At 41.9% G+C, this 22,149-nt stretch overlaps 1 protein-coding gene across 2 annotated transcripts in view; it reads left to right on the top strand.

Annotated features, from left to right (window-relative positions):
• The window catches only part of LOC137431139 (factor VII-activating protease-like), a 151,543-nt gene that overhangs the window by 49,398 nt on the left and 79,996 nt on the right, over window positions 1–22,149 (top strand). For both annotated transcript variants that reach the window (XM_068122118.2, XM_078781531.1), the window contains one exon: window positions 16,010–16,153. In XM_068122118.2, coding sequence (XP_067978219.2) covers window positions 16,010–16,153 — 144 coding nt within the window. The remainder of the gene's footprint in view (window positions 1–16,009; window positions 16,154–22,149) is intronic.

Here is a 22,149-nt window from a genome sequence, read left to right as displayed (position 1 = left end):
TTCACCCCATAGTCTGAAACCTCCTTTACCTTTATGTATAAGGTTATGTACAGGGTGCCTCATGTAAGACTGAAACATTTATTGCTTGTATTAAATAGCTTTAACATAAAAGTTCTAATTTCAATAACTTGTTGATGGCAGCTTATATGTGCTCTTCAGCCAAACCTCCTTTGGCCAGTGCCTGCCCACCTATAAGTCATCCAACATCACTCTCATTTACACGAAGATTGCAAAAATAGATCATATCGACTACAGGCAAGTCATATTACTAACAATTATAAAGAAAGTCATGTAATCTTTCCTTTTCTTGAAATAGCATGATCTCCAACCATTAGTTTGGATTCCATTCATGTCACTCAACTCTGGATATGTTGCTGCTCCTTAGCAATGGTTGGAGGCCATAAATCTCAATCAAGAGGTTAGTTGTACATATATCGGACATTCAACACAGTCTGGCATCTTGCTTTGCTTGCCAAGCTTGCTGCCTGCGGCATTCAAAGCCGCCTTCATTCTTGGCTTTTTGACTTCCTCTGCTCAAGCAGTCGATGTGTTAATATCGATGGAACCCTCTTCTCTCCCAGTGGAGGCAGAAGTGCTCCAAGGCAGTATCTTGGCCTCAGTCTGTTTCTAATATGCATAACTGAACTCTCTGATGATCTGGAATTGATTTGATTTTGGTTTTGACAAATATAACATGTTTTTCAATCTGGGCAAACTCGCTCCAGAATGACCTAAGTAAGGGCAGTTCTAATGTCAGTCAGTCATAATCTCTACTAGGCTGTCTATATTTTAAAAAGTTGATCGTGAAAGCCATCGACATATACTGGACATCCTTCGTAATATATATATATATTTTTGTATACAAGATGGAGGCTCGTGTAAGAGCTAACATTAATGACAAAAAAAACAAACGGACACATAAGACAAAATAAAGGGAGTGGGAGACAAGATGGGGAGAGAGAGGGAAGCACACAAGTACGACATTTGAGAGCAGGGACATCGGGAGATCTGTGGGATGGAGAGGGCTTGGGGGGAGGAGGCGTGGGAAAGGGGGGGGGGGGGGGGAGTGGCAGAGGTAAAAAAAAACACAGGGACACAGCAAGGACTTCCAGGAAGGAAATCGGTATTTCAGAAAAGTGGATCTGGGGTGAATTAACAGGGGTGGAAAAGATCAAGGTTTTGGATGGGGGAAGATAAGAGATGGTGGTGAACAGCTGTTTTAAAGACCTGGAGGGAGGAGAGGGATTGAAGAGAGTGAGGGAGTTTGCTCCAGAGGTGGGAGAAAAGAGGAATGAAAGAGTGAAGGTAAGCAGAGAGCCTTGATTTTTGGCAGTTTAACAAATCAGAGGGTTGCTGACAGATCTTGAGCGACCTGTAGGAATATTTGGGGGACAGAGCACAGAGAGAGCTGGGGGAGCAACGCCGGAGAGGAGTCGGTGGAAGACAGAAAGACCCCCTACCTGCCTGCGGTGAGTGAGTGAAAGGCCCTCGGAGTTAGCTTCATCGCAGGAGATTCCAATAATTCTGAAAGCTTTGGTTTCAACAGCGTAAAGCCGAGCTAGGTGTGAGGGAGGAGCACCAGCCCAGAGGGGAGAGCAGTATTCCATTGAGCTGCGGATGAAAGCCTTGTATGTGGTGAGGAGCTCAGATGTGCCAAGGAAGGACTTCGCACGACGGAGGATGCCCAGTCGGCGACTTTGAATTTGAAATCTTCCTTGAGAAATCAGAACAACTTCCAGCCCACGGGGCAATTTTTGGCCACAGATCAATAGAGTACACAGCTCTCCCCTATCGGCTGCCCCTACTTCACATTGATCTGTTCTGGACTCTGTAAAATATAAACCTCTCAACATTATTGTCATCTCCTGTGATGAGGTCAAAAGACAAAGCACATAGGTCCATCACCTTTCTGTTTTCTATCACCTCTCCTCTGGTCTCTCAACCTCCCCAGCTATTCCATGATCAACACGTTGTTCCAGTAACCGTCCGACTTAAACTCCCAAAATCAAGGTTCACACTTCCACTCTTTTGTGCCTCTTTTGTCCTATTTGTGGAATTGTCTTCCATAGGTGGTTCATTCCCACTATTCATTCCCTCAGGGCTTTAAGTTGGTGGTGCACCACCACCTCAGGTCATCCTCATCTCTACCCATGATATTTTCTACCTCCATTTACCCTACCATAATAAGGATACTCAAGGATGCACAAGGAACTTGGACACAGGAGAAAGCCATTCCGCACATCAAGCCTGCCCTACATCTATCCCCTATCGATTCAATCTTACAGTTTATCAGAAACTTTCTATTTATGGATGGCATGGACACTCTATATGTTTAATACAACGCCAATCTTCAAAGAAAATCTAACAAGATGCAAACTTCTAAACCTATAAAGTAACTGCACATCCAGCAACACTCATGAAAGAAAGAACAAGAATGACCGCAGTGGTCACAAGCTGCGACGCCAAATATATATATTTTGCCCCATCCGTCCACTCAACTCCTCCCGATTAAACACCACCAATAATTTTTACTTCACATATGATTAGATTTTTTTGGGTCCCTCATCTTGAGTCGCACGACCCAAACAAAGTCAATGGAAAGCTGATGCAACAAACATGGGCTGTGCATATAATCAGCTTAATGGCCATAACCTTTTTATTTATTAAAAAAGAAAAAAGAAAAAAAGGTTTAAAAAATCTCCATAATAAAAATAACAGGAATCAAAAACAAAAGGTTAAAGCACAAGAAATCAAAGAACAAGAAATCAAAGAACAAGAAATCAAAGAACAAGAAATCAAAGAACAAGGAATCAAAGAACAAGAAATCAGAGAACAAGAAATCAAAGAGCAAGAAATCAAAGAGCAAGAAATCAAAGAACAAGAAATCAAAGAACAAGAAATCAAAGAACAAGAAATCAAAGAACAAGGAATCAAAGAGCAAGAAATCAAAGAGCAAGAAATCAAAGAACAAGAAATCAAAGAGCAAGAAATCAAAGAGCAAGAAATCAAAGAACAAGAAATCAAAGAACAAGAAATCAAAGAACAAGAAATCAAAGAACAAGGAATCAAAGAACAAGGAATCAAAGAACAAGAAATCAAAGAGCAAGAAATCAAAGAGCAAGAAATCAAAGAACAAGGAATCAAAGAACAAGGAATCAAAGAACAAGGAATCAAAGAGCAAGAAATCAAAGAGCAAGAAATCAAAGAACAAGAAATCAAAGAGCAAGAAATCAAAGAGCAAGAAATCAAAGAACAAGAAATCAAAGAACAAGAAATCAAAGAACAAGAAATCAAAGAGCAAGAAATCAAAGAACAAGAAATCAAAGAGCAAGAAATCAAAGAGCAAGAAATCAAAGAACAAGAAATCAAAGAACAAGAAATCAAAGAACAAGAAATCAAAGAACAAGGAATCAAAGAACAAGGAATCAAAGAACAAGAAATCAAAGAGCAAGAAATCAAAGAACAAGAAATCAAAGAGCAAGAAATCAAAGAACAAGGAATCAAAGAACAAGGAATCAAAGAACAAGGAATCAAAGAACAAGAAATCAAAAAACAAGGAATCAAAGAACAAGAAATCAAAGAACAAGAAATCAAAGAACAACAAATCAAAGAACAACAAATCAAGGAACAAGAAATCAAAGAACAAGGAATCAAAGAACAACAAATCAAAGAATAAGGAATCAAAGAGCAAGAAATCAAAGAGCAAGAAATCAAAGAACAAGAAATCAAAGAGCAAGAAATCAAAGAACAAGAAATCAAAGAACAAGAAATCAAAGAACAAGAAATCAAAGAACAAGAAATCAAAGAACAAGAAATCAAAGAACAAGGAATCAAAGAACAAGAAATCAAAAAACAAGGAATCAAAGAACAAGAAATCAAAGAACAAGAAATCAAAGAACAACAAATCAAAGAACAACAAATCAAGGAACAAGAAATCAAAGAACAAGGAATCAAAGAACAACAAATCAAAGAACAAGAAATCAAAGAACAAGGAATCAAAAAACAAGGAATCAAAGAACAAGAAATCAAAGAACAAGAAATCAAAGAACAAGAAATCAAAGAACAAGGAATCAAAGAACAAGAAATCAAAGAGCAAGGAATCAAAGAACAAGAAATCAAAGAGCAAGGAATCAAAGAACAAGAAATCAAAGAGCAAGAAATCAAAGAACAAGAAATCAAAGAACAAGAAATCAAAGAACAAGAAATAAAAAAACAAGGAATCAAAGAACAAGAAATCAAAGAACAAGAAATCAAAGAACAAGAAATCAAAGAACAAGGAATCAAAGAACAAGAAATCAAAGAGCAAGAAATCAAAGAACAAGAAATCAAAGAACAAGAAATCAAAGAACAAGAAATCAAAGAACAAGGAATCAAAGAACAAGAAATCAAAGAATAAGGAATCAAAGAACAAGAAATCAAAAAACAAGGAATCAAAGAACAAGAAATCAAAGAACAAGAAATCAAAGAACAACAAATCAAAGAACAACAAATCAAAGAACAAGAAATCAAAGGACAAGAAATCAAAAAACAAGAAATCAAAGAACAAGAAATCAAAGAACAAGAAATCAGAGAACAAGAAATCAAAGAACAAGAAATCAAAGAACAAGAAATCAAAGGACAGGAAATCAAAGGAAAAGAAATCAAAGAACAAGAAATCAAAGAACAAGGAATCAAAAAACAAGAAATCAAAGAACAAGAAATCAGAGAACAAGAAATCAAAGAACAATAAATCAAAGAACAAGAAATCAAAGAACAAGAAATCAAAGAACAAGAAATCAAAGAACAAGAAATCAAAGAACAAGAAATCAAAGAACAAGGAATCAAAGAACAAGAAATCAAAAAACAAGGAATCAAAGAACAAGAAATCAAAGAACAAGAAATCAAAGAACAAGAAATCAAAGAACAAGAAATCAAAGAACAAGAAATCAAAGAACAAGAAATCAAAGAACAAGAAATCAAAGAACAAGGAATCAAAGAACAAGAAATCAAAAAACAAGGAATCAAAGAACAAGAAATCAAAGAACAAGGAATCAAAGAACAAGAAATCAAAGAACAAGAAATCAAAGAACAAGGAATCAAAGAACAAGAAATCAAAGAACAAGAAATCAAAGAACAAGAAATCAAAGAACAAGAAATCAAAGAACAAGAAATCAAAGAACAAGAAATCAAAGAACAAGGAATCAAAGAACAAGAAATCAAAGAACAAGGAATCAAAGAACAAGAAATCAAAAAACAAGGAATCAAAGAACAAGAAATCAAAGAACAAGAAATCAAAGAACAACAAATCAAAGAACAAGGAATCAAAGAACAAGAAATCAAAGAACAAGGAATCAAAGAACAAGAAATCAAAGAACAAGGAATCAAAGAACAAGAAATCAAAGAACAAGAAATCAAAGAACAACAAATCAAAGAACAAGAAATCAAAGAACAAGAAATCAAAGAACAAGAAATCAAAGAACAAGGAATCAAAGAACAAGAAATCAAAGAACAAGAAATCAAAGAACAAGAAATCAAAGAACAAGAAATCAAAGAACAAGAAATCAAAGAACAAGGAATCAAAGAACAAGGAATCAAAGAACAAGAAATCAAAGAACAAGAAATCAAAGAACAAGAAATCAAAGAACAAGAAATCAAAGAACAAGAAATCAAAGAACAAGAAATCAAAGAATGAGAAATGAAAAAGCAGGAAGTCAAGAAACAAGAATTCAAAGCAGGAAAACAAAGGCCATAATCAAATCGAAGTCAATAACAATAAATCAAAGCATAGAGAAACAAGATTCAGAAACAAAAGTCAAGAAAGGGGAATTAAAAACAAATAAAAGTGGAATCAAAACCAGAGAACAAAGCAAGGAAACAAATAAAACAATATGTAGCAGATGGGACCGTCATTTTTTTCCGCGCCATCCCTACACAGAGTACTAGCGTACTCTCTGATAAACAAAAACCCTTATTTGCCCACCCTCTAATCCCCATGACCCTTATTTGCCCACTCTCTCATTCCCCATGACCCTTATTTGCCCACCCTCTCATTCCCCATGACCCTTATTTGCCCACCCTCTTATTCCCCATGACCCTTATTTGCCCACCTTCTCATCCCCCCTGACCTCCGCTGCCCTGAAGGGGGAATAAAACTCAGGGGTGGGGAGCTTCTCCAAAGGGAGCGAGAGTGGGAATAGGAAGGGGCAGAGGCGGAATTTCTGGGAGAACCCCCATCCCCACAGTCCGACGTGTCTCTTCCCAGGATTACCCCGGCCCTGGATGGGACGCCCAATGCCCAGCGATATTGTCAAGCCCCATTCCATATGCCCAGACCATTTTGGATAAACCGTGGTGAGGTCTTCACATTAACAAAACGAGACAACCAAAACTTATCAAAACTAGAACGGCATGAATCGATTAGTCCTTGTTAGACACACAACCTGTCCACCAAGTTACGTCCAAATCCGTTCACAACTTTTTGAGATATCCTGTTATGTATCATTTTTGGCCCCATCTCCCAATGGTAAAAAAATCACTTAAAAATTCTACTCGCCGGATCCGAATCCGGATCTTCACCAAAATGGAATCATTTCGTCCTTGTCACATACGCGACATCTCTGCCAAATTTCGTCAGAATCCGTACACAACTTTTTGAGATATTTTGTTCACAAACAAACAAACAAGAAGATGTCATGCGGAGCACGATACTTGCAAAATCCGCTCCCACCCCCTAGAAAAAAAATTCCATTGATACAGCAAATTGTCCATTTCATCAAGATTAAAATTGACAATCTTGATCAAAGCTCGGGTCAAAAGGAAGAAAAGTGACGATTTTTCAGATGAAAAATGATGATTTTGGAAGGTTGACCTTGAGTTGACCTTTGACCTTTTGACCTCAAAAATAGTTCGTTTCCCTATTTATTGACTCAATGTGCAAATGCTGTTCAATTTTCAAGTCAATTCGATGAAAATTGAGGATTTTAGAAATGTGGCCCATGTTGACCTTTTGGCCTATGTTGACCTCAAATATACTTGGTGGTTGAATTCAGTGACCAGATATGCAAGTCCTCTTCAAATTTCAAGTCAATTGGATGAAAATTGAGGATTTTAGAAATTTGGCCTATGTTGACCTTTTGGCCTATGTTGACCTTTTGGCCTATGTTGACCCCAAAGATACTTGGTGGTTGAATTCAGTGACCAGATATGCAAGTCCTCTTTAAATTTCGAGTCAATTGGATGAAAATTGAAGATTTTAGAAATTTGGCCTATGTTGACATTTTGGCCGATGTTGACCATAATAATACTTGGTGGTTGAATTCAGTGACCAGATATGCAAGTCCTCTTCAAATTTCAAGTCAATTGGATGAAAATTGAGGATTTTAGAAATTTGGCCTATGTTGACCTTTTGGCCTATGTTGACCTCAAGAATACTTGGTGGTTGAATTCAGTGACCAGATATGCAAGTCCTCTTTAAATTTCGAGTCAATTGGATGAAAATTGAGGATTTTAGAAATTTGGCCTATAATGACCATTTGGCCTATGTTGACTTCAAAAATACTTGGTGGTTGAATTCAGTGACCAGATATGCAAGTCCTCTTCAAATTTCAAGTCAATCAGATGAAAATTGAGGATTTTAGAAATTTAGCAAAGTTGGTGACCTTTGGCCTATGTTGACCTTTTGACCTATTGACCCCAAAAACAATAGGCTTCTTGAAGATCGGTTGAAAATTGTGACCTTTAGGCCGGTGACAAATAAACAGACAAACAAACAGACAGCCAAACAGACAGACAAACAGACAGAACCACAAACACAATCGACCAATATAGGCCTACTTGAAAAATCTTCGATTTTGCAAGTAACAAACAGACAGTCAACAGACAGGGGTGAAAACATAACCTCCATCCACCTTAGGTGGCGGAGGTAATCAGATACAGTCTCATTGTAGAGGCGGACCACGACGACCCTCTGATGGTCAGAGAGAACCTCGACCGCCCAATCAGCTAGGGACCCAGCTGACCGAGCGGCGGTCCATCACACCCAAAACTCAGCAAGCCTCACAGAGGTCTGGAAGGACGCATCAAACCCACGGGCCAAGGAGATGAGGCAGAAAAAAAGTTGTCAGCCTTGGACCCCAATACGCCCAACAATACCGTCCGACCAAATACCTCACTTGACGGTAAAGCTCCCTCATTCGCATAAACGAACCGGACGCAATTATGGCGCCTGCTCACCATGCCGGGGTCCTCGGGAACAGGGAGGACAACAACACTAGGAATGAGGTGGGGGAAAGGGAGGGAGGTGGTAGCAGGGAGGCATGAGGTTCCCTACCTGCCTGGAGGGCAAGGCCGCCAGACAGGAAGATGGCTGGGGAAAAGCAGGAAGGGAGAGACTAATGAAAACACAGGACGAACGAGGACAATAAAGGAAAATAACATGCAGACAAAACAGGGAAATGAAAAATATCACACAAGACAAACACAACAGGGCACACTGGGAAGCAAAGGTCCGCGATCCCCAAGAAACGCGGACCATTGCGGCTCCCAAGCATGTACCCAGAGGTCTACAGGCCTGATGTCTTCGGCCCACCAGAAAACCAAGATGCCAGCCATGTTATTTTGTCTTGGTGCCATGGTGGGTGGAGTCAAGTCACATATGTGGGTGGGGCCAAGTATCTGTCTGACCAATGGGAGCACATTGCAAAAGTCGACCTCCAACAAGAACCGCAACAACAACAACAACTGCTCTTGTAGACCTGTGACACATCGCAGGTAAAAATAAAGAATGAAAGAAACAACCATTATTCAAGGAAGGCTTTTGGATGGTTTCACATGATAATGTCTTGTGATCATTCCGACACTTTACATACTGCTCGACTTTTGCACTTTTGCAATGTGCTCCCATTAGTCAGACAGATACTTGGCCCCACCCTAATATGTCACTTGACTCCACCCACCATGGCACCAAGGCAAAATAACATGGCTGCCATCTTGGTTTTCTGGTGGGCCAAAGACATCAGGCCTGTAGACCTCTGGGTACATGCTTGGGAGCCGCAATGGTACGCGTTTCTTGGGGATCGCGGACCTTTGCATCTTGAAAAAACTTTTTTTTATTCAGCAATTTTATTTCAATGGGGAGATGGAGGTGTTGGCTGTTGGGGTATGAGGAGTCGGGATGAGAAGAGTGGGGCAACACAGACAGCACCAGGGTGTTTTTACTCTCAAATCTCTTCTAGTCAGGCAGATAGGTTTATCCATCATAAGAATTGTGGGTTTAGACGTACAAGCATGAAATTTGGCACAGTCATAGATAATAATCTAATGAATAATTCCAGATATGGACCCACCGCGAAAACGTCCTATGGTAGCCATGGCGGCCATTTTACAAAATGGCCGTTTTGACCGCGATTATTTTTTACCAGACGACACAAATGCTTCTTTATGTTCTAATGAAATGACTCTAGATACACATATATGCCATAATTGTATTCTCCAAATGACCACAATTTGCATTTGTGTTGCCAGCAATGTCAATTAACCCACCAAGCACTGTAACGGTAACTTATATTACTAGATAGTTCCAGTTTGATCTTGTTTATACGTCACAATTTTCTCCACCACACTGGCACAAAGCAGTACATTTCAAACTAGCTTGTTTGCACTTGCATCGTCCCTTGCAACCCTTTTTGCATTTACAACAAATCAGCTCCCTTGATGAAATGCTGGTGGCTTCAGGAAGCATGGACCACAGGGGTTTCCAGTTGTGGGGATCGATCCATCCCCAATCCCCAGGTGAGGGCAGATCCATAACAACCTTGAGCATGTTTCCCCAGCAGTGGCCACCCGTGTACACAGCCCTCTTGATTTGTTGTACCAGGGCTCCTCTGGTAGGGGGAATAGCTTGCATGGCTCGTCCTTTCTTCGTGAAGAGTGCCTGTCGAGCTTCGTCTATGTTGACGAGATTGCTGGTGCGATCGTAGAGAAGAATGGTGAACCGCTCGAGCACTGCCACAACGTCATCAGAGATGTCTGCTGTCCCCGTGGAGAGATGAACTAACGCTGGCGTCAATTCGTCAAATACTTTCCAGGTATCCCAGGCTGTATTCTTGCCCCGTGTATTAAATGACGAGACTGTGTCACACCCTGTGTATGCATGGAACATCGGGAGGGCCTGTGACTTATCTGGTCCGAGGAATGCTGCAATTTCATGTGCTGGAATATACCTGAAGTGCTGGCCTGTCCCAAAGGCCACCCAAAGCTCCTGGATTTTGAGTTTGGTTGTTGCTGCCACAGCCAATACCACTATATCTGTATCCACCATACGCAGAAGAATTTTCTGAAATCCATCACGGACTGCATCCGCGAGATGTATCATCATTCGTGTATCAGCCTCCTCATGGTCACATGGGGCAAGATGACTGGTGTCGCGTGCGGGAATGCACGTCACATCTGAACCATCCGTGGTGACTATCTGCTTATCTGATACAAGATGTGTGATGTGTTTTGTCAAGAAGGCAAACAGTTCTGTTTTGTTTGCATCAATTCTCAGGAACTGCTGCCAATTTCCTGGAAGAACAGTGGATCCGTCAACTCTCCTTCGAATGCCTTTCCCACGTTTGTCCCTGGCTTGAGATTTCAGGCTGTTGTCACGGTACTGGTCCCAGACTATATCCACACGACAGGCTCTTTGCAAGTGACCTTGTATGTGTGGCAAGAATACTTTCAGCGCATAATCATCAAAGGTTTTGGCAGCAACTGGTTTCAGAACGTTCACCAACACTGCCCCGTCAAGGATAGTGACGTCAGTATCTGGTTTTGGAGCATCACCTCTGACCTCTGCGCAACTCTCTAGACACACCAATAGATCTGATTTGGTTCCCAGTCGTAACTTCCCAAGCTGAGATAAAGACGGGGGACATGCTTGGTTTTCATGGCGGAAAAATTCTGCAAGATCACCATCTCGTGTTTGAGACGCAATGTAGAGTCTTGAGAATAAAGAGCAGTCACTCTTTAGCGAAGTTACTTGCAAACTTGTCTTGGATTTCTCTCTTGGAGACGATCGACTAAACAATGGGAGTTTATTCTTCTTTATTGGCTCAGTAAGAGGTACGGTTCGCTCCAGTAGACGGTCTGCTACGAAGGTCTTGTACTGTTGCTTACCTATCTCCTCAGCCTGTTGAACAGTAGAAACAACAGTTGGGTCAGCAATGTCTCTTGTGTCCAGCCGCAGCAAGTCTGTACTCTCTTCTAGGAAGGGGTTTCCCATTTCCTCTATTACTTCAACCAGACGTTTGACATGTTGAGTAAAGATTACCTGTGAACTATATGTTTGCTCATGGTGGCGTGTGTCTTGATTAATCCTTATTTTCCTTCCCTCCATGGATGCTTCAAACTCGGTAGTCATTCTAACCAGTTCCGGCCCAGCCACCATCCATCTTCTAAGAGCATTTGGATTTTGAGTGAGTCCAACAGCACCACCGTCACTCTTCACAGCAGCATTATTTTGCTCATGAGCCTGATCAATGGCCATAGATGAGAAAACTCGTTTTGTCTTGTGAACTGTGAATTTGCCATTGGTGAATTCAGTAGCAATATCTGGGTGTGACTTGCTAAGACTCATCATGTCTCGAATGTGGACAGGCACCCATCGTGCATAGTTGGTGTGGTCCATGCTGAAAAACCATGGTGCAAGCTGTGTGAGGCTGTCCATGTACAGGGGGAAGTTTGCTGCCCTCAGTGACTTGACAAACGTTAAGAGGAGGACTTCCAGTTGAAGAGTGATGTGCCAGAATTGGAACTGTGGCACATCTCGAATTCGTTGACCACACCAGTCATCAAAGGATTCAGGATGGCTTTCAGACTCCAGAGACTCTGTGTAATGGGCGTAAGATTTTGTCAGTAGGATATATAAGCTGCTTGCTGTCACTTGATGTGCATGTCTGGTTCTTGTAACATGAGATGCATGCAGAAATGAATCTGCAGTTCCTGGAGAAGCAACTTTGGCCTGAACCAGGGCTTCCACCAATCCAGCATCTTCCAGCCAGTCTCCGATCACTTTTAGTCCAGCCATCTCTATATGCAGCCCTCCCAAGATGATGACAAAATGATCTTCCCCGTACGTTGATGGCCAAGTCCACTGTATCTGCTTGGAGATGGTGTAGAGTGGTTGATCCACAGTGATCACTGGTTTCTGTCCTTGGTTGACTTCCATCACAGCTTTTTTAATCACGTCCATGGAGTGCCGTATCATACCAACAGACTTGGAGTCGTCCGGAAAGAGGGGAAGTAGTGCTGTGATCGCCGGCAGATTATCTTGTCCTGACTCCTTACTGGCATGGTAGGTTGCCCATGATAAGTTACTGTCACTTTGTGGGATTTCTTGATACCTCTGTTTCACAGTATCCAGCCATCTGTAAATTAAGCAAAGTACATTAGAATTGTCAGAAAACAAGCAAACATTAACTCATGGTATAACAATAATGTTATTGCATCACGTTCTTATGGCATGGTATTATGTTAGAATGTTACAAGTACTCACCCATACTCTTGGTGCAATGCCTGGGTGATCTCCTGCCCATCACTCTTCAATGGACCATCAGCCTTTGGGAGTGGAGGATCCTTCCGAGGTAACACCAGCGGACGAACACAGGTGTAGGACTCTGGGAGCTCTGACAGTGTAGTGGTAGTAGATGGCTGTTCAAGGACGCTGTGTTCCCTGCGGTCCGTCCCATTATTTTGCAGACTGGGGTGCTGGAAAAGTGATATCCCAGTACCGTGAAAGGAATCTGTCGACGCTGTGGAGCTCGGATTGTGGTCGATATTATCAACCGCTGCCGTTGTGAATAAGCCCTCGCGTAGATTGGGTGGACACACTACCTCATCTCGGTGACACTGCTCACACACTCTGTTTCCCATGGATGTGGAGATTGCCATCACTCGGTCATAGGAGATGGACAGTCCGAGATCAAACAGCATCTCAATGAGGTCACGTTTCCGAGTCCTTGCATGGACTGTGAGTCCCACGTAGATGGGCAATGGGGTTTCTCTGTCTTTGTTGTGACGCACAGTAGTACTTCCCACTCTGCGACAGATGGAGCTATTGTACTGCAACAACTGAGCTGTGCTGAGGGTTGCTTGGGTTACACCATCATCTGATTGAGACTTGATGTTGGGGCCGTCGAGGATCATGGACACCAAAGTCAACAGTGACTGAGGTACTGATTTTACTTGGCAGTCCTCATCAAATGAACCTGTGAATGTAGCTGCAGTTTGGAACATTTCTCTACGTACTATCTCCGCTGCCCTTGCAAGACATATGGCTTCGTCATCGTAGTCTTCTTTGCAGACTTTACGGAGGGCAGGTCCTACATCTTTATCAAATGCAAGTAGTATATCACGCCCTTCCTTATGAGCCATAAGGTCTGGGATTTGGGCCAGGATACGATTTTTTAACTCTGTGCTATGTTGTCTGACATGCTGCTCCACTCCAAGTTGTTCTAGACGATTAGAATAAAGTTTGACGAGATCTGCAAGTTTAAAGACAGGGGCATGCTCTTCATCTATTCTTGTTTCATCGATAAATGACAGCAACTCGGCTAGTGCAATCCCATGGTTGACTTTATCAGTTGTGTCCATCTTCTGTTTATCTTGTAATGATTTAGTTTTGTTGTAAAGTGAAACAAGACACCTTGGATGATATTTTGCATCTTGTGCGACCATGTCCCCAGCACTCAATTTTGCAAGTAGCCTCTCGTCCTGCAGGTCTAATGCACATCTTCGTACGCGTGAGTCTAGACGAAAAGTTGATGCCTCACGGAGTGGTTCGGAAGTTGACACATCTTCGCATAAAAAACAGACATCCGATGCTGCCACTTCATGATGAGCGACTTGACGAGTGTATTTCTTGGATGGAGTAGCATCAGGGTCGCAACCCTGTGTGCATTTCCTTTTTTCTGCTCGTTGTAGTTTTATATTATTGAATTTTGTATGGCAAGATTTGTGCCACTTGGCATTGTTCTCCAGAAACGTAGCTTCAATGCCATTCCCGTCATCAAGGCGTCCTAATTCTAGTGGCATCGGTAATTCGTGAAGTTCATTGAAACGTCTGATGGTGAAGGCAATGGTAGAATAACCAACTCCAACATCGTGCCGTTTTGATTCTGCTGGGCATTGCAAACTTTCTCGTGTGATTTTTTGGCACAAAACGCACTTGTTCCAATCCGTCTGTACCTGCGCCTTTGATTGTCCAGGTTGCAGTGGATCCACCAGCTGATAACTCTTAGACATTTCGCTGTTCGAAACACCAACTGAAAAAAAAGATAAGATACGATAACAAGTTGCAATAAATAAATAAAAACTTTATTTAATTTGCTAATTTGCACTTTATTTAATTTGCTAATTTGCACTAATTTGCATTAAAATGATACGTGGGACATTTTTTCAACTATTTAACATAGCAAATCATTTTCTACACATTTTTTCCTATCTATAGACACCAATGAGAAGTATATTTCGGGGGGGTGCACGAGACCCCTATCTAGCCACTAGACTAAAAGCGGCCATTTTGTAAAATTGCAGTGTTCTAATCGCAGTGTAAAATCGTGTCGCAGAGTTGACAGCTTTTTGAAAATGGTGCTTCGCATCTGCTGTGCCTCAAATGGCTGGGCAAGCAACCCTCCTGTACCCACCTCTGAATCTTCTCCACCCTTCCCCAATCTTTGTCTATCTGGTTCTCTCAGTTTGGAACCGATTAGTTTGGGCCGCTCTCTAACCTTTTCTGGGAGCAATCGAAAGACCCTGTACGTGCAATGCTTAAAAATCCTTTTTCCTTCGTTGTCCTCCCCTGTACCCTGTAGATGGCCTGCAGTCCTGCCGAATACCCCTCCCCTTTACCCTATTTGGGGGTGGTACTATAAACAGCCTGTGCCGAAATGTGTTTGGGATCTTCAATGGAGAATTGCTTATTGGATCCTCCCCACAAATTCCCTAATTCACCACTTCTCGCAAGAGATAAGTGAGCAATATCCATTTTGTGGACAAACTGAAACCTTGCCCCATGCGTATTTACGCTGTGACCGGTTGACTCCTTTATTTGTTTTCTTTTAAATGTTACTTGCACGGTTTTCCTTTGTTTTTGATTTTCCTGCCTTTATTTTTGGCCCTAGTGGGCCGTTCAATTCCCCAACAACAATTTTAATTCACTTATTTCTTGCGCAAGCCAAGTTGGTGATACGTAAGACCAGGAAATCAAAGATACAGAATGATTCGTATAGTACGGATGTTTTGGAAATGTTTAAAGCTCTCTGTGTTTCAAGAGTGAAGCTGGAATTTTGTTGTTGTTCTGCGATACAACTCTTTGAGAAGCAGTGGTGTGTGAGAGATGCATTTGGCAAAATAGCTGAGGGTCAGTTAGTATTTACTATGTAGTTGTTTTCCTTAATACTTGCTTGTTTCGTTGCTTATAATTTGTTTATTTATCATGTAAATGTTTGTGCAACTGTTGTCATTGTTTTCTTTGAATCACCATTTATTGGTTTTTTATACTTTTGTAATAAAAGGATAAAAAAAGTCTCTCTCTCTCTCTCTCACTCTCCCTCCCTATCTCTCTCTATCCCTCTTCCCCCCCCCCCCCTCTCTCTCTCTCTCTCTCTCTCTATCCCTCTCTCTCTCTCTCTCTCTCTCTCTCTCTCTCTCTATCCCTCTCTCTCTCTGTCTCTCTCTCTCTCTCTCTCTCTATCCCTCTCACTCTCTCTCTCTCTCTCTCACTCTCTTCCCCCCCCCCCCCCTCGCTCTCTCTCTCTCTCTCTCTCTCTCTCTCTCTCTCTCTCTCTGTCTCTGTCTCTGTCTCTGTCTCTGTCTCTCTCTCTCTCAGTCTCCCTCTCCCATAATTGGTTCAGTCTAATTTGGGACACACTATGTAATAATAAACTTTGTTTATAGCACATTGACCTCAACGTCTCATCAAGGTTAGGTTTTTGTGCATCACAAAGTAATACGGTCTCTCTGTTCACTATTTGGCTTCACCCACCCGCAGGTCATACACACTTTCAGATCTCTTTCGGTGATGATGAGGATCATTCAGATGGAGTGGAACAATGGGACATACCACATGATCATGAGGGGGAAATGGATGACGATGACGACAATCATGACTTTTGGGACGAGGAAACTTCCAACGGTTTGTTACAGGGCAGGAAGCTCATGTTTGTTTGTTTTTTGGAATATTGTCATTGATAGATATATTTATTGTGCTAGTATTCACATTGTATTGTGAGTAATTGCACAAGTAGCAAAGACATAATACAGCCAGCCCCTCCTGGCCCTTTAGGCCAGCTGAAAATGGCAATCTTGGTTTTAATAGTAAAAGTGAAGTAATACAATGAACACGGTCCAGGAGTTTCATATTTATGCTGTGGCCTCTTCCCTCCACATGTTGTATCGAGAGTGGAAGTTTTTTTCCAACATTTTTACAGAATAATTAAAAATTAAATGCTGGAATGTCTTGAGTCAATAAGTATTCAACCCCTTTTCTATGACACTCCAAATTGAGCTCAGGTGCATCCAATTACCTTTCATCATCCTTGAGATGTCTCTACAACTTGATTGGAGTCCACCTGTGGGCAATTCAATTGAGTGGACATGATTTAGAAAGAAACACACCTTTCGATACAAGGTCCCACAGTTGACACCGCATGTCAGCAGAAGCTCTACCATGAAGTCCAAGGAACTGTCCGTATAACTCTGAGATAGAATTGCGAAGAGGAATAGATCTGTGGAAGGGTATAAAGCAATTTATAGAGTGTTGAAAATTCCCAAGAGCACAGTGAGCTCCATCATTAGGAAATGGAGCGAATATGGAACTACCCTGACTCTTTCTAGAGCTGGCTCTCCGATCAAGCTGAGCAAACGGGCAAGAATGACCTTGGTCAGGGAGGTGACCAAGAACTCAATGACCACTCTGGCAGAACTACAGAGTTCCTTGGCTGAGATGGGAGAACCTGCCAGAAAGACAACAGTCTCTGCAGCACTTCACAAATCTAGGCTTTATGGGAGAATGGCCAGACGGAAGCCACTCCTGAGAAAAACGCACTTGACAGCACACCTGGAGTTTGCAAAAAGGCATGAGAAAGGCTGAGAGCAAAATAGTCTGTGATCTGATGAGACAAAAATTGAACTCTATGGCCTGAATGCAAAGCGGTATGTTTGGCGGAAACCAAGCACAGCTCATTACCCTTCTAACACCATGCCTACCGTGAAGCATGGTCGTGGCAGCATCATGCTATGGGGATGTTTTTCAGCGGCAGGAACTGGAAGACATTTAAGGACAGAAGCGCTTCTATGAAGTATTATGAAGTATTGACTCAGGGAGTTGAATACTTATGTAAATTAGATATTTGTCTTTCATTTTAAATTATTTTGTAAAAAATTCTAAAAACATAATTCCACTTTGACATTATAGGGTATTATGTGTCGATCAGTGACAAAAAAATCCACATTTAATCAATTTTAAATTCAGTCTGTAACACAACAAAATGTGAAAAAAGTTAAGGGGTGTTGAATACTGTCTGAAGGCACTGTAGTCCTATAAGATTTCATATGTTCAGATCATTTCACCCACCAACTTCCATCATGATAGTCTGATGGTTAAAATGGGATCCAAATTGAGGAGAGCATTGAGACTCGAGTCTGACAACCTTGGCGGTTAAAATGCCTGATTGTTCAAATTGTTTCCTGCCCACCATGAAACCTTGGGATCGAAGAAAAGGGTATTACACAAACAAAACGAGTGCTTTAGAATCTACAGTTAGGCATCCATTCAAAGGGCTATCTTTATTGTCACCAGATTTGGTATCTAGAAAGTAAGACGGTTGGATTAAGAAAGGTTAATGGGGGGTAATAAAGATCATGGAACAGAATTGGAGATGACAATATATGGTGGTGCACTGCTTTCTTGAAATCCTGTAGGGAAAAGTGGGACAGAACATGCTCTGGAAGGTGGTTCCATGGATGGGAAAAGTGAGGAATAAAATAGTTGAGGTGTGCAGTCAGCCTAGATTTTGAACGTTTAACCAGAAGGGGTTACTGCAACAATGAGTGTATCATGGAGTCGATAGCGAGGGTCACAGGACAGAGAGCAGAGAGAAGGAGAAATGTTGGAGAATAGGCAGTAGAAAACAGAGAGACCACCGACCTGCCTGCGAGGGGAAATAAACAGTCCCTGTGCTTTGGACTCATCATAGGAGATTCCTATAATTGTGAGACCTTTAGATTCTACAAAATCTAGTGCAGACATATGTGATTCGGGGGTGCCAACCCATAGCGGAGAGCCATACTCCATTGAGTTTGGGACAAAGGCCTTTTGGACTATGAGTAGCTCAGATTTTCCAAGGAAAATTGCTTTCGAATTTGTTAATTCCTCTTTTCTCCCGCCTCTGGAACGCACTCACACACTCTCTTCAATCCCTCTCCTCCCTCCAGGTCTTTAACACAGCTGTTCACCACCATCTCTTATCTTCCCCCATCCAAAACCTTGATATTTTTTACCCCTGTTAAAACACCCCTGTATTTTGTTTTTACCCCTGTATTTTGGATGTTTGTGGTCCATTGGGTTTTCAGGGTCTTTTTGGTCTTTTGGGTATTTTGGATCTTCAGAGTCCTTGGGGGTCTTCTGAATCCTTGGGGTATTTTGGGTCCTCTTTGTCATTTGAGTCCTCAGCGTTGTTTGGGTCCTCTTTGTCATTTGAGTCCTCAGGATTGTTTGGGTCTTTTTGGTCTTTGGCATCCATTTGGGTCTTCAGGGTCTTTTCAGTCTTTGGGGTCTTCGGGTATTTCGGGTCTTCGGGGTATTTTGGGTCTTCAGAGTCCTTCAGGTCTTCTGGGTCCTTGTGGTCTTCTGGGTCTTCATGGTCTATTGTGTCTTTAACAGTCTACAGGGTATTTTGGATGTTTGGGGCCCATTGGGTCTGCTGGGTCCTTCAGGTCTTTTAAGTCCTCAGAGTCTTTAAGGTCTTTTAACCGGTGAACACACAGTCGTGTTCAAAGATTGCCCATTAAATCCCCCCCCCCCTCCCTCCCCCACTCAAATCCCTCCAAAAGCACTACTCAAAGCCTTTAAAACTTACCCTTATGAAGGACACACACACACACACACACACACACACACACACACACACACACACACACACACACACACACACACTGTGTTTTATATGGTAGATAGCCGTTATGGATTTAATGATATCTAAAGGTCCAAAGGGGAAGGGGTATAAAGATCGAAAAGGTCTTTGGAGTCTTAAGGTGTCTAAGAGGTCAAAAGGTCTAAAGAGGTCTAAGCAATTCAAAGGGTGTAAAAGTCTTAAGGGGTCAAAAATATCCAAAGGGATCTAGATGGGTCTAAAGGATCTCAAGGGTCTGCAGGTGTAGGGTCCAAAGGGTCTATAGGGGTCTAAAGTGTATATGGGGTCTAAGGAGTCATAAGAAGTATATGGGGTCTTAAGGTCTAAAGGGTATGTATGCTTCAATAGTACTTAAGGTCTGAGGGCTCTAAAGGGTCACACGGGTTTAAAGAGTCGATAGGATCTCAAGGGGTACCTGAAGGTCTAGAGGGGTCAAAGTAGCCTAAAAGATGTGAATTCTTAAAGGGTCATACAAGGTCTAATCTAAGGCATCTAAAGGTCTAAAGGGTCCAAAGGGGTTTAAGCAGTCGAAAGGGTCTAAAGGTTTAAAAAGGTATGTTCTAATCAATGTAGTCATTGTGCAGTGTGTTGAGAAACCACGTTATCCTTCAGATGGGCCTCAATACCTGTATAAAAGGCTCAATACCTGTATAACTAGAACGACACTCTTTGCCGTCACGACGTCGACCGATATGCTTCCGCCCACATTATTACATCATTACAATACTTTTACCAAGATTGATTTAAATCCATTCAACTGATCACAAGTTATCACATTTTTACCTGACATGACCTCTGACCTTTGGCCTTTAACCTCAGGACCCCACAATCAAATCAGTTCATCTTTACATCATTATACATGTCTGTACCAAGTTTAAATAAGATTCCTTTAGCCATTCTCAAGTTATAGATCTATTACAGACTTTGACCTTTGACCTTTTCACCCCAAATTATAATCATTTAATCTTTACATCATTATACATACCTGTACGAAGTTTGAATCAGATCACTTCAGCCGTTCTCAAGTTATAGACCGATTACAAACTTTGACCTTTGCCCCCAAAATCTAATCAGTTAATCTTTACATCATTACACATGTCTGTACCAAGTTTAAATAAGATTCCTTCAGCCGTTCTCAAGTTATAGACCGATTACAAACTTTGACCTTTGCCCCCAAAATCTAATCAGTTAATCTTTACATCATTACACATACCTGTACCAAGTTTGATTCAAATAACTTCAGCCGTTCTCAAGTTATAGACATACTAGCAGGAGTACCCGCCCGCCGTTGCCGTGCCGGGGGGTGGGGGGGGGGGGGGGGGGGAGAGGAAGGAGGAGGAGGCAGGAGAAGGAGGGGTGAGGAAGGGAGTGGGGGGAGTGGAAGAGGGTTCATCACCTTTTCGTTGAATATATGCTGCTGAATGTGCCGTTCATCACGTTTCTGAGTTGTGTGATGCTGATCAGGAAGAAGAATAAGCATTACTACCAACTTCGTACTCTTCCGGAATTGTTTGACTTATTTGTGTTCAAATGTCTGGTGATTGTTTTGTATTTATTTATGTGAATGTGTACTTGTATATAAGTCATTAATTAAAAAAGGCGTAAGCACAAGTGAGCGATTATTATTATTATTTTTAATTATCCAAAAAAACAAACTTTTTTTATTTCAGAATTTTTTATATTTTGTTTTGCCTAAAATACTCCCAGGGACTCACTGATGAACCTCTGAAAGTTTGACGAAGATTCATTCAGCCATCTCTGAGAAAAATGGTGACACACACACAGACAGACACACACACAGAGACAGACAGACCAACAGCTCTCTTCGGGTCTTTAACAGTCTTTAGCTCTCTTATATAGTAGATTACAGACTTTCACCTTTGACCTCTTGACCCCAAAATCTAATCAGCTCATCTCTAAATCATTCTACATAATTATAACAAATTTGGGCCGGAATCCCATCACTGGTTCACAAGTTATCGCAGTAACAGGATTTTTACCTAACATGACCTCTGACCTTTGGCCTTTGACCACGTGGCCCCAAAATATAATCGGTTCATCTTTATCTCATTTATACATACCTGCACCAAGTTTGACTAAGATCCCTTCAGTCATTCTCTAGTTATCGCGGTAGCAAAAACCTATCATGGACGGACGGACAGCCAGACGGACAACCTGAAAACATAATGTGCTGAAGCGTGTAGCACGTAAAAATCGTCTGTCCTCGGTTGCAACACTCACTACCGAGTTCCAAACTGCCTCTGGAAGCAGCGTCGGCACAAAAACTGTTAGTCTGGAGTTTTATGAAATGGGTTCCAATGGCCAAGCAGCCGCACAGAAGCCTAAGATCACCAGGCGCATTGCCAAGAGTCGGCTGGAGTGGTGTACAGGTCGCCGCCATTGGACTCCGGAGAATTGGAAACGCGTTCTCTGGAGTGATGAATCATGCTTCACCATCTGGCAATCTGACGGAAAAATCTGGGTTTGGAGGATGCCAGGAGAACGCTCCCTGCCCGAATGCATAGTGCCAACTGTAAAGTTTGGTGGAGGAGGAATAATGGTCTGGGGCTGTTTTTCATGGTTCGGGCTTAGTTCCAGTGAAGGGAAATCTTAATGCTGCAGCATACAATGACATTCTAGACGATTGTGTGCTTCCAAGTTTGTGGCAATAGTTTGGGGAAGGCCCTTTTCTGTTTCAGCATGACAATGATCCCGTGCACAAAGCGAAGTCCATACAGAAATGGTTTGTCGAGATCGGTGTGGAAGAACATGATTGGCCTGCACAGAACCCTGACCTCAACCCCATCTCACACCTTTGGGATGAATTGGAAGGCTGACTGCGAGCCAGCCCTAATCGCCCAACATCAGTGCCCGACCTCACTAATGCTCTTGTGGCTGAATGGAAGCAAATCCCCGCAACAATGTTCCAACAGGTAGTGGAAAGCCTTCCCAGAAGAGTGGATGCTGTTATAGCAGCAAAGGGGAGGGGGGGGGGGGG

The sequence above is a fragment of the Myxine glutinosa genome, chromosome 7 (genome assembly GCF_964187855.1).
Source record: "Myxine glutinosa chromosome 7, kmMyxGlut1.1, whole genome shotgun sequence".
NCBI lineage: Eukaryota > Metazoa > Chordata > Myxini > Myxiniformes > Myxinidae > Myxine > Myxine glutinosa.
Note: the sequence above shows the minus strand (reverse complement) of the source record. Positions and strands in the feature narration are given on the sequence as shown.